At 46.7% G+C, this 16,914-nt stretch overlaps 1 protein-coding gene across 6 annotated transcripts in view; it reads right to left on the bottom strand.

Annotated features, from left to right (window-relative positions):
* Window positions 1-16,914, bottom strand: part of polr2d (RNA polymerase II subunit D) — a 53,550-nt gene that overhangs the window by 21,798 nt on the left and 14,838 nt on the right. The window contains exons 1-4 of one of the 6 annotated variants that reach the window (XM_069896387.1): window positions 10,272-10,418; window positions 9,279-9,598; window positions 7,776-7,956; window positions 1,011-1,106 (exon numbers count right to left, since the gene is read on the bottom strand). In XM_069896387.1, the coding sequence (XP_069752488.1) occupies window positions 1,011-1,106; window positions 7,776-7,956; window positions 9,279-9,558 (557 nt within the window). In that variant the 5' untranslated portion in view covers window positions 9,559-9,598; window positions 10,272-10,418. The other 5 variants (XM_069896383.1, XM_069896388.1, XM_069896386.1 and 2 more) reach the window with 5 other exon arrangements.

Raw genomic sequence — 16,914 nt, 5'->3', positions numbered from 1 at the left:
CTTTTCTCTCATGCACCAGTGTGAAGATAGACAGTATTACTGACCATTATCACCCTGATTTCAACCTGGCATAAAAGACCAGGGGAATATTTTTAAACTATTTTTGGGGAAAAACAAGTGGATTTAACATGGCGTCAAATTTGGCTTGCTGTGTAAAAAGACGCACTGACCTGAAAAAAAAATACTGACTGTGTTCGTTTAAGTGTGAGCAACCAATACTGGCATATTGAAGGCTCTTCTTAACAGAAAAATCATGCCAATGCTGTGTAAAAAGTATTTTTTGCTCTTTCCATTCCCTGCCACTTTAAGAAGCTCCCATGTACACAACAATATCATCAGCATGTCACTAATGGGACTAGGCATACCAAGTCACCCTTTCACATTGGGAACCAATTCGAAACAGTTCATTCAATGATACACTCTCTCTAGGCAGTTAATTCGCAAGTCGATTTGCAGCCCCCATACTATTTCAGGATTCACACTGGCACGTGAACCGGTAAATTGCAGATTAATTACTGGGTTCACGTGCCAGTGTGAAAAGGGCTAGTGACTCGGGCGGGGCGGGGGGGGGGGGTGGTGGGGGCAGGCACACACTTTTGCTTATCTTATTCTGGCTAAGGGCTCCTGGGCAATTTTTGCTGATAGCGATAGTGGATTAAACAAAATTTTGTGTAACATCACATTTTTCAGTTTTATTACATGACAATAAAATAACTTTGATTGTCTTGAGAATTCAATGACATCTCACCACTCTGTGAAGAATACATACAAACCAACTTATTTCAAAAGTGGCAACCAAAACAGGATTCCCAGGTCAGAGAATGCAACTCATTGATACTGTCATTTCAAGAAAAAAAAGGTCTGTTGTAGAAACAATCAAAAAGCTGTTGATTTAAATGTTGAGATTCACAGATGAAACATTCTCACTAATATTTTAAGTATACTTAATAGTGGTAATATGCAAATAGCTAGCTTGTACTGTTTTAAATACACACAGAGAGAACACGGACCTTGGAATGAGTGCTTTGGCCTCTTCGGCGGTTTCAGGACACAAGTTCGCCAGACTGGCCAGCTCAAATTTGTGCAATTTCTTCTGTAAGAGCAGACTGCAAAAAAGATGCTCAAATGAAACTATTTCTCAATTTTGTGACAACATGCGGCATGGTTGGCATAGTGGTCAGCGCAACACCTTTACAGAGCCAGTGATTGGGACTAGGGTTCGAATCCCATGCTGGCAGTTCTCCCAGTGTCTGTGTGGGTTTTCCCTGGGGGCTCTGGTTTCCTCCCATCGTTCGAAAAGTACTGGGGGTGTAGGTTAATTGGGTGTAAAGTGGGCGGCATGGACTCGTGGGCTGAAATGGCCTGTTACCATTTTATAAAAATTAAAATTTAATTTAATGAATTGTACACATGATCCATTGCAGTGGAGAAGCTGCATTTTATAGTTTTTCATTCAGGTAATTTTTTTTTATTTTTACCCTCCTTTGTTTTTGTATACAATTAAGTCAGATGCATGCACCAGCATTCAAATGCAGTTTCTTCCCTGCGACTATCAGACTATTATGGGTCTCATTTTAAAATAAGTGCTTTTCCTTCGTTTTAACTGAACCTTTCCTCTGGAGCACTATGCACTTATTTTCCACTATCCATTGTACTCAAGGAAAGGTTGACTTGCCTCTTGCATAAAAAGTGAAGCATCTTAGCACAAGTGACAAAACAATTCAATTCACAAAAATTCCGAAAGTACTGGCACCATTGGCAACAACAGGCTTGTTGCACATGTATATTTTAGAGATAAATGAAAAGTCAAAATAATGAATACATTTCTGTACAAGACTTCATCTTGGTTCAAAATTCCGATAGACAGCAAATTACCACAGCAATAAGAGAATTCTCTGTAGTTGAAATGGGATGATGTCATAAGATTAACCTCAACAGTTTTCAAGGCATGAATGAGAGAAATAGAATTAATTATATTTGTTTACCTTTAATGGTTAAACTATAGGTAATGGCAAAGGTTTAGGGATATTTGATGAATTACTGAAGGGAGAAAGCTGAATGCTATTATATACTAAGGAGCATCTCTGAAAAAAAAATCACATAAAATTCTAGTTGCTGGTTAATAGACAATATCATACAAATGTGACAGTATGGTGTTTGGCGGCAAGGAGTAAACTTTAATTTAAGATACAAGTGACCAAGCTGGGAGCCTAAGGTTTCATCTGACAGTAAAACACAGGAAATCTGCCGTCCAAAAATATTCATGTTTAGCATTTAGCTCACCTGTTTCCCACATTTCCTTCCAATTCATTAAGCAGAGATTCCCATTGCTCTCACCCAACTCAATTGAATCCTAACTCTCACACTCCCCTCCTGTGGTGCACAGTTAGACAGAATCAGACACACACAAGGTAAAGACTGAACAACAGGCTTTAATCCACAAAGACTTTCACCGAGCCAGGCTGGCTGTGGCTGCAGCAACTCAGTGTGAGGCCTCGGGAGGCCGGCGCAGGCTTATATCCCAGAGGGTGATTGACATCCAACCAGGTGGGGCTTGATCCATTTAGGCCGACTGATTAGCAGCCGGCCAGGTGTTGTCCTGTCCCCTTAGACTCCTGCAGGTACAGAGGTTGCCCCCTGCAGTAGGCTGGTGGTGTACCACCACATTCACCCCACTCTTTTTCGGAGGGATGGGCAGTAATAAGGAATCGCACCCACTATGGACAAAACATTTTTTACAGTTGAGATGATTCGGTAGCCACCAGGGTCTCTGTGACCATCGCAGGACTGGCTCCTGGTCACTTGTCAGATGGGAAGTGGCGGCAGGGGTGTGTGTGGCTGGTGTGGTGCCGCACGGAGGGGTGGCCAGAGGGGCCAGGGTCGACGTATGCAGGTCATATTGGATGGGTGGGGTGGGCAGGTTTATCTCATAAGGCTGAAGCAGGCCCCTGGTGGTCAAGGAGGCCCTGCGTGCCCCATAGCTGCCTGGGGACGGGGATGTATGCCCGGTCAGCATCGTCCTGGGTTGGAGGGTGGCATGGTGTGGTGGGTGCTCCTGCTGGTGCCAGGTTCCTGGTTGAGACGGTGTCCTCCCTGCCACTGCCGAACCTAACGTAAGCGTAGTTATGGTTTGCTTGAAGGAGGAAAACCTGCTCCACCAGGGCTTCGGCCTTGTGTGTCCCGGGGACGTGAACCATGCTGGGAGTGACATTCCAGTCGCCGACCTCTTGGGAAATGAGAACGTACGTTCGCGAGTGGTCTCGTTGGTAGCCGTGCACAGCAGTGACAGAATGGCATGGAGCGCCTTGGGCAGGGCATCCTGCCAGAACTCAACGGCCCACCCTTTTGACCTGAGAACCGGGAAGACTGCCTTCCAGACCACCCCATGCTCGTGTTCCACTTGCCTGTTGCCTCTTGTGTTATAGCTTGTCGTGCGGCTGGTTGCAATACCCCTCGCCGTCAGGTACTGGCGCAGCTCGACGCTCATGAAACTAGACCCCCGGTCGCTGTGGATGAAGGCGGGGTAACCAAACATGGTGAAAATCTGCCCAAAGCCCTGATGACGGTGTCGTGGAGGTGTCCAGACAAGGGATGGCGAAAGAGAAGCGTGAGAACTCGTCCACTACCATGAGAAAGTAAAAGTTTTGGTTCATGGAAGGCAGGAGCCCTTTGAAGTCCAAGCCAAGACGCTCGAAAGGCCAAGTAGCCTTTACAATTTGGGCCTGGGGGGGGGGGGCAGAAGAAATGGGGTTTACACTCCGCACAGACCCAACAGGCCTCAGTCATGTCCCTGAGGTCCCTGATGGCAGAGGGACTCATGCAATGCCTGCAACCTGTTGTCATGCATAGATGCGCAGGTGCGAGAGGGCATCAGGAGAGTCGTTAATCTTCCTGGGGCGGTACTGGACGTCGTAGCTGTAGGTTGCCAGCTCGACTCTCCAACGCAGGATCTTGTCGCTCTTTATCTTGCTCTTGTGGGTAGTGTTAAACATGAACGCCACAGCCAGCTGGTTCGTGAGGAGCGTGAATCTCCTGCCGGCCAGGTAGTGGTGCCAGTGGCAGAATGCTTCCACAAATTCCTGGGCCTTCTTTTCAATGGCAGAGTGCCCTAGCTCGGAGTCGTGGAGGGTCCTGGAGAAGAAGGCATGGGGCACATCCCTTGGTTGAGGGTTGCAGCAAAGGCCACCTTGTAGGCATCGCTCTCCACCTGGAAGGGGGAGTCCTCATCCACAGCCTGCATCATGGTGTCCACGATGTCCTGCCTGATGCAGGTGAAGGCTGCCTGCGCCTCAGGTGGGAGGGGAAAAGTTGTGGCTTGGGCCAGTGGGCGGACCTTTTCCGAGAAGTGAGTAATAAGAGAACAGGCCCAGGCACCTGTGGAGGGCCTTTAGCGTGGGGGGGGGGGGGGGGGGGGGAGGTTACTATTAATGGGTGCATCCTTTCCAGATCTGGGCCGACGAATCCATGGGCTATGATGTACCCCAGGATGGCGAGGCAGGTGGTGCTGAACACACACTTCTTGTTGTAAGTGAGGTTCAGCTCCACAGCCGTCTGGAGGATTTTTTCCAGGTTAGCATCGTGGACCTACTGGTCACGGCCGCAGATAGTGACGTTATCCAGATATGGGAACGGTCTACCATGTGATCCATCTCCCGCTGGAAGACAGAGACTGTGTTCGTGACCCCAAAAGGAACCCGGTGGGACTGGTACAGGCGCCCGTCCACCTCAAAGGCAGTGTAGGGCTTGTCTTTTGGGTGGATAGGGATTTGGTGATATGCCAAATTCAGGTCAATCATAGAGAAAACCCGGTAGCGGGCTATCTCATTGACCATGTCGACGATCCTCGGCAGGGGGTAGACATCCAGCTGGGTGTACCAATTAATGGTCTGGCTGTAATCCATGACCACCTTCAGCTTACTTCCACCTTTGACCTCCAGGAATTGGGCTCTCCAAGGGCTGTTACTGGGCTCTATAACGCCTTCCACCAGGAGTCGCCACACCTTCGCCTTGATGAAGTCCCTGTCTGCAGTGCAATAGCCTACTTCTGGCAGTGATCGGCCTGCAACCTAGCACAAAATGTTGAAAAAGCGCTGGTGGGGTGATGCACAGTGTGGAGGTCGCAAGTTGGCCGGGGCTGGTAGGTTGGTATGCTGTGCAATGTGAATGGAGGTTGGGCCCCACCCCCCCCCCGAAGGCAAGGGTGAGACTCTGCAAGTGGCACTGGAAATCCAGGCCCAGGAGGAGTGATGCACAGAGTCTGGGCATGACCAGGAGCCTGAATCCTGTGTAAGTCCCCCTTTCCACCGTTATATCAACCGAGCAGCGCCCGAGGGTACCAACAGTCTTATCTTTGGTGGCGAGGGCGATTGACCAGGTGATGGGGTGGACCTTTAACCTTAGGGAGTGGGCCAAGCTTGGGTGAATGAAGCTCTCGGTGCTGCCACTGTCCAACAGGCACCTCGTTACCTGCCCATTGACTCGCACGTCCATCATCGAGTGCCCGAGATCATGGGGAATATCCCCAGTCAGTGTGGTGGCGGCCAGTACCATCTCAGAGTCAGAGACGTCACTATCCGGAGAGATAGGGAGCGTCGATAGGGCAGCTTGGTCATCGCCCGCGTTGACCATGTCGACATCGGTTGCTGGATGCAGCGTGTGGCAGCTGATGGCACCCGAAGGCGTGTGGAGCGTCGGTAGGGCAGCCTGGTCATGGCCGTGTTGACCATGTCATTCTCAATGCTGTCAGGGGCCCTCTGTGTCAGGCGCTGCCTGGCCCAAGATGGCTGTGGCACGTGGGGAGCCGGTGCGTGGCTAGCCTCCTTCCCCAGCTGTGTCCGCTGCGCCTAGGGAAGTGACATCATCACGGGGCACATGCTGCGATGGTTACTGGTGGGGCCAGATGTTGCGCAGTCAAAGTCGGAAGTCATTGCGGGGACAATGGCGCCGCCCAGCACTCGCACGTGGGGGGGTTCCGCAGGGGAGGTAGGGAGGTCATAGAGGGTTGCTGAGCTGCCAGCAGGTTTAGAGAGGCAAACTTTTACAAAGTGTCCTTTCTTGCCGCATCGGGAACAATACTAGTTCCTAACTGGGCAGTTATGGTGCAATCGTCGATCTGACCCACACTAGGACACACAGTACTTACAGGGGGACCGGGCGCCTGCCGCAGCGACATTCTCCTCCCCAGCTAGGCCTGGGGCTGCAGCTGCAGTGTGAGAGGGCCATGAGGGAGCCTGGGGGAACCTGGAATCGAAGGCTTCGACGTGCAGGGCTGCTGCTTCAGGGTTTGGACCACTTCCACAGTCCTGGTTAGGGCATAGATGTTGTCTTCCAGCAACTTGTGTCGGATGGCTCTCAAGCGTAGCCCTCGGACAAAGGCATCCCGGATCAGCCTCTCGACCTCCTCTACACCTACCCCGGGTTCAGCCAGACCCAGTCGGGCCAACTCTCGCAAGTGTCCCAGGTAAGACTCAGCCGTCTCCCCAGGTTGCTGGACTTGCACAGACCACATTCATGGGGGGCTTGTACAAGTTCTTGAGAGTGTCCACTGCACTCTTGCATGAGGAACAGCCTTTGGATACCTGGAATGCGTGGGGACCCAGCTTTGACTGGAATAGGACCAACCTCTTCCGATCGGAGTCCAGGATGTCGCCCTCATGTGACTCGATGATTGCCTTGACCACGTACTGCCAGATCTCGAAGCGTGTCTGGGCTTCCGAGTGGCGTGGGTCAATCTCGAGGCTCCCTGCGCTCAGGAGTTTTTCCATGGCAGCCGTGGGAAAATTTTATGGATTAAATTGTGGTGCGCTGTTAGACAGAATCAGACACACACAAAGATAAAGACTGAAAAACAGACTTTAATCCACAAAGCCAGGCTGGCTGTGGCTGCAGCAACTCAGTGAGGCGTCAGGACGCCGGCCAGCACAGGCTTATATCCCGGAGGGTGATTGACACCTGACTGGGTGGGGCTCGATCCATTCAGGCCGACTGATTGACAGCCGACCAGGTGTTGTCCTGTCCCCTTACACTCCTGCAGGTACAGTTGCCCCTGCAGTAGGCTGGTGGTGTACCACCACACCTCCTACTCGCCAGATCGGTTCATGTGCTCCCATCCTATTTCCTGCAACTCCAGCTCCTGACTGGCTCAATGCTACATTCCTGTCTGACCCACCACAGCCCCTATTCCAACACACTCTCCCCCACACCAGGGTCCTGATTGCTGTGCTCTCCTCCAACTCACTGGCACCCCAGCTCTCCAAGACCCAGTTAACCACCAGTGCTTCAGTTTCTGAGATTTTTTTTAAACTGACCAGGGACACATTTCACACAAGCCCTTCTAAACATAAAGGCTTCACTGGAAAGATTATAATAACTGCGCAACATCGAAAAGTTAAAAAAAAGCCTTAGATTGTTAACATTATAACATTCTACACCCTGGAAAAATCTGCTAATCCACATCACCAAGGTGCCGAGTGTCCCAGATAATCAATTTTGCTGTATTATGTTTGATGTTTTAATCAGCAAAAACAGTTGACCCTCCAGATTACCTATTAAAACATCAGATATTGTAAATACATACCAATAATATAAATTCATAATCTCACAGTGGGAGTGCTGTAGGCCACAACTATACGAATCTCAACCCACAATGTTCCACTCTCCCCCCTCACCCCACCCCCACCCCCTTACATCCAACACCACCTCTATGAAATAACATCAAGGAGAAACTTGGGGTTCCCAAATGGGACACTCAGAATTTTAAAACACACTGCACTGACCTCCTGACACTGGCGATGGTCTCCCTGTTCTTGAAGCGGCTGAATCTGGCTGTATAGTTCAACGTTTTCATGAAAACCTCGGAGAGCTCCTGTTCATCCTCTGCACTCTCATTCTGTTGTTTCCTGTGCTCCAGCAACATGTGGACTTCAGAGTTCAGTAGAGTCTCAGAGCTCTCAAATTCTGAGAAAGGACAAAAGAACGCATTAAAATTCAAACAAGTGAACCAAATAACTTTCCCAAATAATTTCTACCAACATACCGTGGGGTAAGGGGGAGCAGAGAGTGGAGGCCAATAGGGGGTGGGGGGGAGGAAACGAGGCCAATGGGGGGGGGATGAGGCCGATGGGGGGGGGAAACGAGGCCGGGGGGGGGGGAACGAGGCCGAAGGGAGGGTGGGGGAGGACGAGGCCGACGGGGGTGGGGGGAGGAGGGGGGGGGACGAGGCCGACGGGGGTGGGGGGAGGTGGGGGGGTGACAAGGCCGACGGGGGTGGGAGGAGGTGGGGGGGACGCCGATGGGGGGTGGAGGGGGAACGAGGCCGATGGGGGTGGAGGGGGAACGAGGCCGATGGGGGTGGAGGGGGAACGAGGCCGATGGGGGTGGAGGGGGAACGAGGCCGATGGGGGTGGAGGGGGAACGAGGCCGATGGGGGTGGAGGGGGAACGAGGCCGATGGGGGTGGAGGGGGAACGAGGCCGATGGGGGTGGAGGGGGAACGAGGCCGATGGGGGTGGAGGGGGAACGAGGCCGATGGGGGTGGAGGGGGAACGAGGCCGATGGGGGTGGAGGGGGAACGAGGCCGATGGGGGTGGAGGGGGAACGAGGCCGATGGGGGTGGAGGGGGAACGAGGCCGATGGGGGTGGAGGGGGAACGAGGCCGATGGGGGTGGAGGGGGAACGAGGCCGATGGGGGTGGAGGGGGAACGAGGCCGATGGGGGTGGAGGGGGAACGAGGCCGATGGGGGTGGAGGGGGAACGAGGCCGATGGGGGTGGAGGGGGAACGAGGCCGATGGGGGTGGGGGGGGAACGAGGCCGATGGGGGTGGGGGGTAATGAGGCCGATAGGGGGGTGGGGAACGAGGCTGATGAGGGGTGGGGGTGGACGAGGCCGATGGGGGTGGGGGGGGAACGAAGCCGGTGGGGGGGGAACGAGGCCGGTGGGGGGGGGAACGAGGCCGGTGGGGGGGGAACGAGGCCGGTGGGGGGGGAACGAGGCCGGTGGGGGGGGAACGAGGCCGGTGGGGGGGGAACGAGGCCGGTGGGGGGGGAACGAGGCCGGTGGGGGAGGGGGTGAACGAGGCCGATGGGGGGTGGGGGGGTGAACAAGGCCGATGGGGGGTGGGGGGGGTGAACGAGGCCGATGGGGGGTGGGGGGGACGAGGCCGATGGGGGGATGGGGGGAGACAATAATGGCTGGGGCGGGTTGCGAGGCCGGTGGAGGGGAGTTGTGAGGCGGGGGGGGAGCCGTGGGACGCGGGGACCCAAACTGCGAAGCTGAGTTACCTTTAGGAAACACGAGCTGCGAAGCATCTTCTTCTACATCTCCGACGCGAGCTTCGCTGCTGCACGCCGCCATCTTCCCTGGGCTAGTGCGCAGGCGCAGCACCTGCCAGCCTCGCGATGGGATGGTCGCAACGCGCCCAGTTTGACAGCAGCTTCTGCGCTGTGGGCGAAATGAATGATCTTCTCTGCTGGTTCCTTTCTTGCTTGGGTGATTTATCAGTGTCTGGTCTGCTATAGATCTTGGGCTAATGTGATGGCACTCTTTGAGCAAATCTATCATCTTAATACGGCCTCTTCAACTTATGGCCAATGGACACCATCTAGAAAGAGTTTGTTTCACATCGTCAATCGAAGGGAGAAAATTAAATTTAAAAAAATTTAGTGATCATACCCCCAAGATATGTAAAGTGTTCTCTAACCAGTCTAAAAGATGTATGCTCATAGATAGGTACATGTATATTCATTGGAAATTGTTCACTCTTGGAGAGATTCAGTTTATATCCTGAAAAAATACTAAATTGGGAAACCAAAGACAGCATTGAAGGAATAGATTTCTCAGGATGCTGTGTATAAAGATACCTAAAATTTAAAATTTTAAGACTATAAAATTTCTTCTTGTATGTGGAATAATAAGAATGCTAGGTTGACTAAATTTAATTTGCAGAAATTAAAGAAAAATTGTAGTATGGTTTTTACCTAATTTTAGATTTTATTATTAGGCAGTTAATATTTGATGTTGTAGCGGGAGCTTCAGCAAAGAAACTCACAGCCACCACCTTGGATGCTCTCAACGACAGTTTGATTCAAATCCCGCGCGTGCCCCTTTAAGGGCAGCGTGAGTGGTAACATCATAACGGCTGCCTGAGGCGCGCACTGGCTGGAAACGCGGGGTAAGGAGGATCCCCGACGACGCCCTCTTCTCATGGCTTCCCGGGCCGGTTCGCCACGAGAGAGTGCACCGCCACACAATTGACCCCGCCAGAAATGGCTTACGTGTCCCGCTGTTTGGGCAGATCGCCTCAGCACTTTGGCTTAGCCATTTGAACCAGTCGCAAGACGTCCAAGTGTGCTGCCTTTAGGCAGTCTACTGTGAACAGTTCATTTTTGCCCCCAATGTCTAATGTAAAAGTCTTGCCAGATCGTTGGAGGACTTTGAACGGGCCCTCGTAAGGACGCTGCAAAGGTGCAGTGTGAGGTCCACGGCAAACAAAAATGAGTTCTGCCAAGGCCAGCTCTTTGGGAAGGCAGGATGGTCGGGCGCTGTGATGCGTAGAAGGTGAGGGGGGACTAGCAAGGCGAGCTTGCTGCTTAGGTCCGCCAATTGATTTTTGATACTTGGTTATAGAATCGGATTCTGGGCCGAAGAACTCACCAGGCAAGGAGAGTGGTGTGCCTTACACCAGCTCTGCAGTTGATGCCTGTAGATCCTCCTTGGGTGCTGTTCTGATGCCAAGGAGGACCCAATATAATTCATCTGCCCAGCCAGGACCTGTGAGGTGAGCCATGAGGGTTGACTTCAGGTGGTGGTGAAATCTCTCCACCTGACCATTTGCTTGCAAATGGTGGAGTTTAACCCCCAGTAGGTTCGCCAATTGAGTCCAGAGGGCGGAGGTGATCTGGGCACCCCTGTTGCTGGTGATGTGCACTGGAACTCCAAACCTGGCGATCCATTGGGCGACCCAGCTCCTGGTGCACATCTCGGTGGAAGCCTCCTTGATGGGAATGGCTTCCGGCCATCTTGTGCTCTGGTTGACCACCGTAAGCAGGTAGCGCACCTCCCTGGACACCGGCAGGGGGCCCACGATGTCAATATGTATGTGTTGGAACCTTTTGACTACCCGGTCGAACTGCTGAATTGGGGCCTGCGTATACTGGTGGACCTTGGAGGCCTGGCACTGTGTGCAGTTCTTCGCCATCTCAGCTACCTCCTTCTTGAGCTCATGCCATACAAACCGCTCTGCCACCATTCGCACCGATGTCTTCACCAAGGGGTATGCTAGATCATGGAACATGTTGAAGGCCCGTGATCTCCAATGCAGCGGGACTACTGGGCGCGGAGAACCGGTGGAGACGTTGCAGAGCAGTGTGTCTGGGCTGTTCGGGTGGCCAGCCACCTCACCCATCAATGGTGGCTGACAGAGTAATTTCCCTGGTAGGTAGAGGGTTGCCTGCACTTGCGAGCTTGTGCCCCCCAGCGTTGATGATAGAAGCACCAAATGGGGTGGTGCTCCTCTGGCTTGTACTTGGAGGAAGGGAGCTGTGACTGGCTGGCTTCTGGCTGAGGGTGGCTTCGTTCTCTCTCTTGATGTGCCAGAGGATGTCCGCTTGGGCCGCGACTCGCCGTGGGTCACTGAAGTTTTCGTCCGCCAGTAGGAACTGAATGACCTCGGGCATCTGCTCCAGGAAGATCTTGGCAGAACAAGAAAAAGGACTTGTGATCTTCTGCCAGTGCCAGCATCTCATCCATGAGGGCCAATGGCGTTTGGTCTCCCAGCCCATCCAGATGTAGGAGTCTGGAGGCCCGCAGTTGTGGGGAGAGATCGAAGGTGCCCAGAAGGAGATTTTTGAGGGCAGGGTATTTACCCTCAGCTGGTGTGTTGTGGATGAGATCGTCCACCCTGGCTGCCATCTCCTCATTTAGCACACTCACGACGTGGTAAAACATCATGGCGTCTACGGAAATGTTCCTGAGGCAAAACTGTGCCTCTGCCTGCCTGAACCACATACGCGGGCGATGGGTCCAGAAGTGGGGCAGTTTCACAGCGATGGCGTTGATCTCAGCTGGATCCATATTGGGAGAACAGAAAAGCATCTGGGCTCATTGGGGTCACCAATGTAGCAGGAGCTACAGCAAAGAAACTCACAGCCACCACTTTGGATGCTCTCAACAACTATTTTATTCAAACAGATGGACAGAATATAGATAAAGTTTTTTTTTTTACAAGAACAAATGAGAGCATTAAAAGAATGGTTGACATTAGAATTTAGTGAAATTGAAAGAAAAATGAAAAGTACAGAAGATAAAGTGAATAGATTAAAAATGACAGAAATAGGGAAAAGAATAGAAAATGTGGAAGAACGAGAAATGGCTGTAGAAATAGAAGAAGAAAATTGGAAGAAAATGATAAAAAAGTTAAAGAGACACAAGAGTTGTTAGCTCAGAAAATTGATATGTTGAAAAATTATAGGTGAAACAGCATAAAAATAGTGGGTTTAAAGGTAGATGAAGAAGGCACAGATATGAAAGAATTTATAAAAGAATGGATCCCAAAGGTCCTGGGAATGACAGAAATGAAGGAAGGAATGGAAATGGAAAGGGCACACAGAACACTAGCTCTGAAACCACAGACACATCAAAAACCAAGATCCATTTTAGTAAAATTTTTGAGATATACAACAAGAGAAAATATACTGGAATGGGCAAGGAATAAAATTAGAGAAGACAATAAACCATTGGAATACAAGGGTCAAAAGATATTTTTTTACCCAGACATAAATTTTGAACTCGTAAAAAAGAGGAAGGAATTTAGTACAGCAAAATCAATCCGATGGAAAAAAGGTTATAAATTTATGTTAAGATATCCAGCTATACTGTTTGGTTTTGTGATCGATTGCAACAGTTTTGGAAGGGTATTCAATCTATATTTAATAGTTTATAGAATATTTGTCTTGTATTAGATCCTGGTATATTTTTATTAGGGAATATGCAATCATTAATTGATTTGGGCCTACAAGATTATCAGATTTCTTTTATCTATTTAGCTTTAGCTGTGGCCAAGATGTATAGCTCTTACTTGGAAAGATAGAAATATATTAACTTTAGATAGGTGGTATTTGGAGATTAAGTTCTGTTTGACTATGGAAAGGATATCTTTTTCAATTCAGGATAGGATGTCTTTTTGTAGGTTGAAGTGGACTCCGTTTGCTAAATATATGCATTTAAGTTTGATTTAAATATGTTTTTAAGTTTGATATTTTAGTATTGATAATTTTTTTTTCTTATTTTTTTGATGTTAGTATCTTTATTTGCTATGTTTTATCTTTTTTTTGTGTAAGGTTTTTTTTAATATATAATTATTGCTCATTTTATTAACTCTTCACTCTTTATTTGGGGAGGGTTGGACTAACTTGAAGCTAGGTCATTAATGTTGTGTACTAATTTGGGGGGGGGGGGGTTAGTTTATTTAGTCTGCCGATGTAGTGTTGTAATTTTTATTACCTTATGTTTAATCTGTTTACTGTAACTTTCTATTTTATTCATGTTATAAAAATCTTAAATAAAGTTTTAAAAAAAAAAGATATCCAGCTGTGCTTAAAATATTTATCCCTGGGGAGCAAAACAGACTGTTCTCTAATCTGGAGGAAGAATGAGAATTTGCAGAACGCCTGCATGACAGAAGGAGAGATGAAGAGATGTAACAAGAACGAAGAATGACGATAAAATATATATAAAGATGTAAAAATAATGTATATGTAAGAATTAAAGAAGGGAAAGATAAGAGAAGAAATGAAGTAAGGGGAAAAAAAAGAGGGTGAACTTTGTTATATGTGTGTAAAAAAAAAAAAAAGTATTTTCTAGGGGGGGTTGGGTGGGAGAGAATAACTGTCACTGCAAAATCAGTTGACACTTTTGTGTCGATAGGGCAGCCAAATGGAGAGGGGAGTTGTGGTTACCCGGCAAGGGATAGGGGGAACTCAGAGAGGGGGGGGGACATTTGGGGCTAAGGGAAAATTGGATGTGGGAGTTGTTTTTTTTTAAAATTTGTTATTTTTCACATTATAAGCCATATTGACCAAGATACATACAGACATTTTTCTTCTTAAATATATACAGTGTCGTTTTCTCCCCTTTTCCCCCCTCCTTTCCCTCCCTCCCTCACCCCCTTCCCCATTTATTTGAAGTTCAATCTATAAGATACATTAAACCCGTTAAACAATGTTGTCACTCAATAAAAATAAACAAGAAATTTTACTGTGTCAGTTCTTTTCGTTATCTTCTCCTTCTGTCATTTTAGGTGGTGGAAGTCCATGGTAGGATTTCTCTATTGCGTTTCATGTATGGCTCCCATATTTGTTCGAATATTGTAATGTTATTTCTTAAATTATATGTTATTTTTTCTAATGGAATACATTTATTCATTTCTATATACCATTGTTGTATTCTCAAGTTGTCTTCTAATTTCCAGGTTGACATAATACATTTTTTTGCTACAGCTAGGGCTATCATATAACCATATAACCACTTACAGCACAGAACAGGCCAGTTCAGCCCTACTAGTCCATGCCATAGGAAATCCCCACCCTCCTAGTCCCACTGACCAGCACCTGGTCCATACCCCTCTAGTCCCCTCCTTTTTTTAAAAAAACTTTATTTAAAATTTTATGACATGAATAAAATAAAAATTACATTTAAAGAAATAGTAAAAAAACTTAACAACAAAAAAATTACAACAAAAAAATATCAATACTAAAATAATATCCTTAAACATATATTTAAATCAAACATAATACATGTATTTAACAAATGAAATCCACTTTAAAACTAAGTTCAAATATTAAAATCATATATCAACCACATATCTGTTATACAAAAAAAATCATAATTAATAATATATAAATACAGAATTTCCATTAATACCAAGTTTCCTTTATAATTCATTGAGAGAACAAAAACATCCCTTAGAAAAACAATCAGATAAACTTTTTATTCCCTTCCCCTCCCCTTATATGTAAAAAAAGGAAAAAGTTCAAACTCTTATAAAATTCTCCATGTTCTTCATTTATAACATCTTCAAAATTCTCTATCGAAATTAACTTAATTTTATTAAACTCTTCTCCCTCAATGTATTTGTACTTAATTTTCTTCTTTTTCTTCTTATCACCTTTCCCCCCAACTTCCTCTTCATCTAATTCAACATCCTCAATTTTTGACTTATTATCTTCTGTGACGTCATCCTCTTAAAAAAGAAAAAAGAGAAAAAAAACCCCAAAAAAAGAGGAAAAAAAAGGAGAGGAAATAAACCTCCTAATTCCCTCTCAATTACAATCACAAAACAAAAAGACTTTAAAAAAAATTATTTATTAAAAAAAAATAATTTAAAAAACCCTTCACTTCTTAACCCAAAAATTAAAAAGAAAAAAAAACAGGTTGGACGTCACAACTACCTCCTCCTGTTTAAACCGCCCAAAGCGGTAACTCCCCCAAAATATTGGGTGTGAGATAACTCACAGGTAGCTGATGACTTCTGGAAACTAGTGCCCACCCAGTTCCCTCTCCCAACTCCCATTTACTCAATGTATATTCACCTAACGAAGAAGATCAAAAATTTATGGAAGATATTTTTTTGAAGAGAGCAGACACGCAAGGGAACATACTAATAGGAGGGGATTTCAACCTTAATTTGGATTCAAACATGGATAAAACTGGGAAAAAAATTAACAGAAAGAACAAAGTAACCAAATTTATAATTAAATTAATGCAAGAAATGCAACTTTTGGATATATGGAGGAAACAACACCCAAAGGAAAAGGAATATTCATATTATTCGAGTAGACATAAAACATACTCAAGAATAGACCTATTCCTGTTATTAGCTCGCATGCAAGACAGAGTTAGGAAAACAGAATATAAAGCTAGACTATTATCGGACCACTCACCCCTGTTATTTACAATAGAGTTAGAGGACATCCCTCCAAGAATGTATAGATGGAGATTAAACTCCATGCTACTTAAAAGGCAGGATTTTAGAGAATTAATTGAAAGAAAATTAAAATGTACTTTGAAATAAATACGGAATCAGTGAAAGACAAGTTTATACTATGGGATGCAATGAAAGCATTCATCAGAGGGCAAATAATAAGTTATGTAACTAAGATGAAAAAGGACTACAATCAGGAAACAGAGCAGTTGGAAAAGGAAATAGCAAATATAGAAAAAGAATTAGCAATGAAAGAAGACAACTAAAAGAAGAGAATTGGCAGATAAAAAAATAAAATATGAAACACTACAAACATATAAGGTGGAGAAGAACATAATGAAGACAAAACAAATATTATGAACTAGGAGAAAAAACGCACAAAATTTTAGCGTGGCAGCTTTAGACAGAACAAACTAAGAGAATGGTATTGGCATTAAGGAAAAAAGACAAGCAAATCACATATAATCCAACGGAGATTAATGAAAACTTCAGAGAATTCTATGAACAATTATACCAAACTGAAAATGAAGGGAAAGAAGACAAAATAGATAAATTTTTAAGTAAAATTGAACTACCGAAATTACAAACAGACGAACAAAATAAATTAACAGAACCATTTGAAATAGAAGAAATACAAGAGATAATAAAAAAACTGCCGAATAATAAGATACCAGGAGAGGATGGATTCCCAATAGAATTCTATAAAACATTTAAAGATTTATTAATTCCTCCCCTTCTGGAAGTAATCAACAAGATTGATAAAACACAAAGCTTACCAGATGCATGCAAAACAGCAATATTTACAGTAATACCAAAGACAGGGAAAGATCCACTTGCACCAGCGTCATATAGACCAATATCTTTACTGAACACAGATTATAAGATAATAGCTAAACTATTAGCAAACAGATGAGCCGACTATGTACCAAAAATAGTAA

The sequence above is a fragment of the Narcine bancroftii genome, chromosome 9, assembly GCF_036971445.1.
Source record: "Narcine bancroftii isolate sNarBan1 chromosome 9, sNarBan1.hap1, whole genome shotgun sequence".
In the NCBI taxonomy this organism is placed as follows: domain Eukaryota; kingdom Metazoa; phylum Chordata; class Chondrichthyes; order Torpediniformes; family Narcinidae; genus Narcine; species Narcine bancroftii.
Note: the sequence above shows the minus strand (reverse complement) of the source record. Positions and strands in the feature narration are given on the sequence as shown.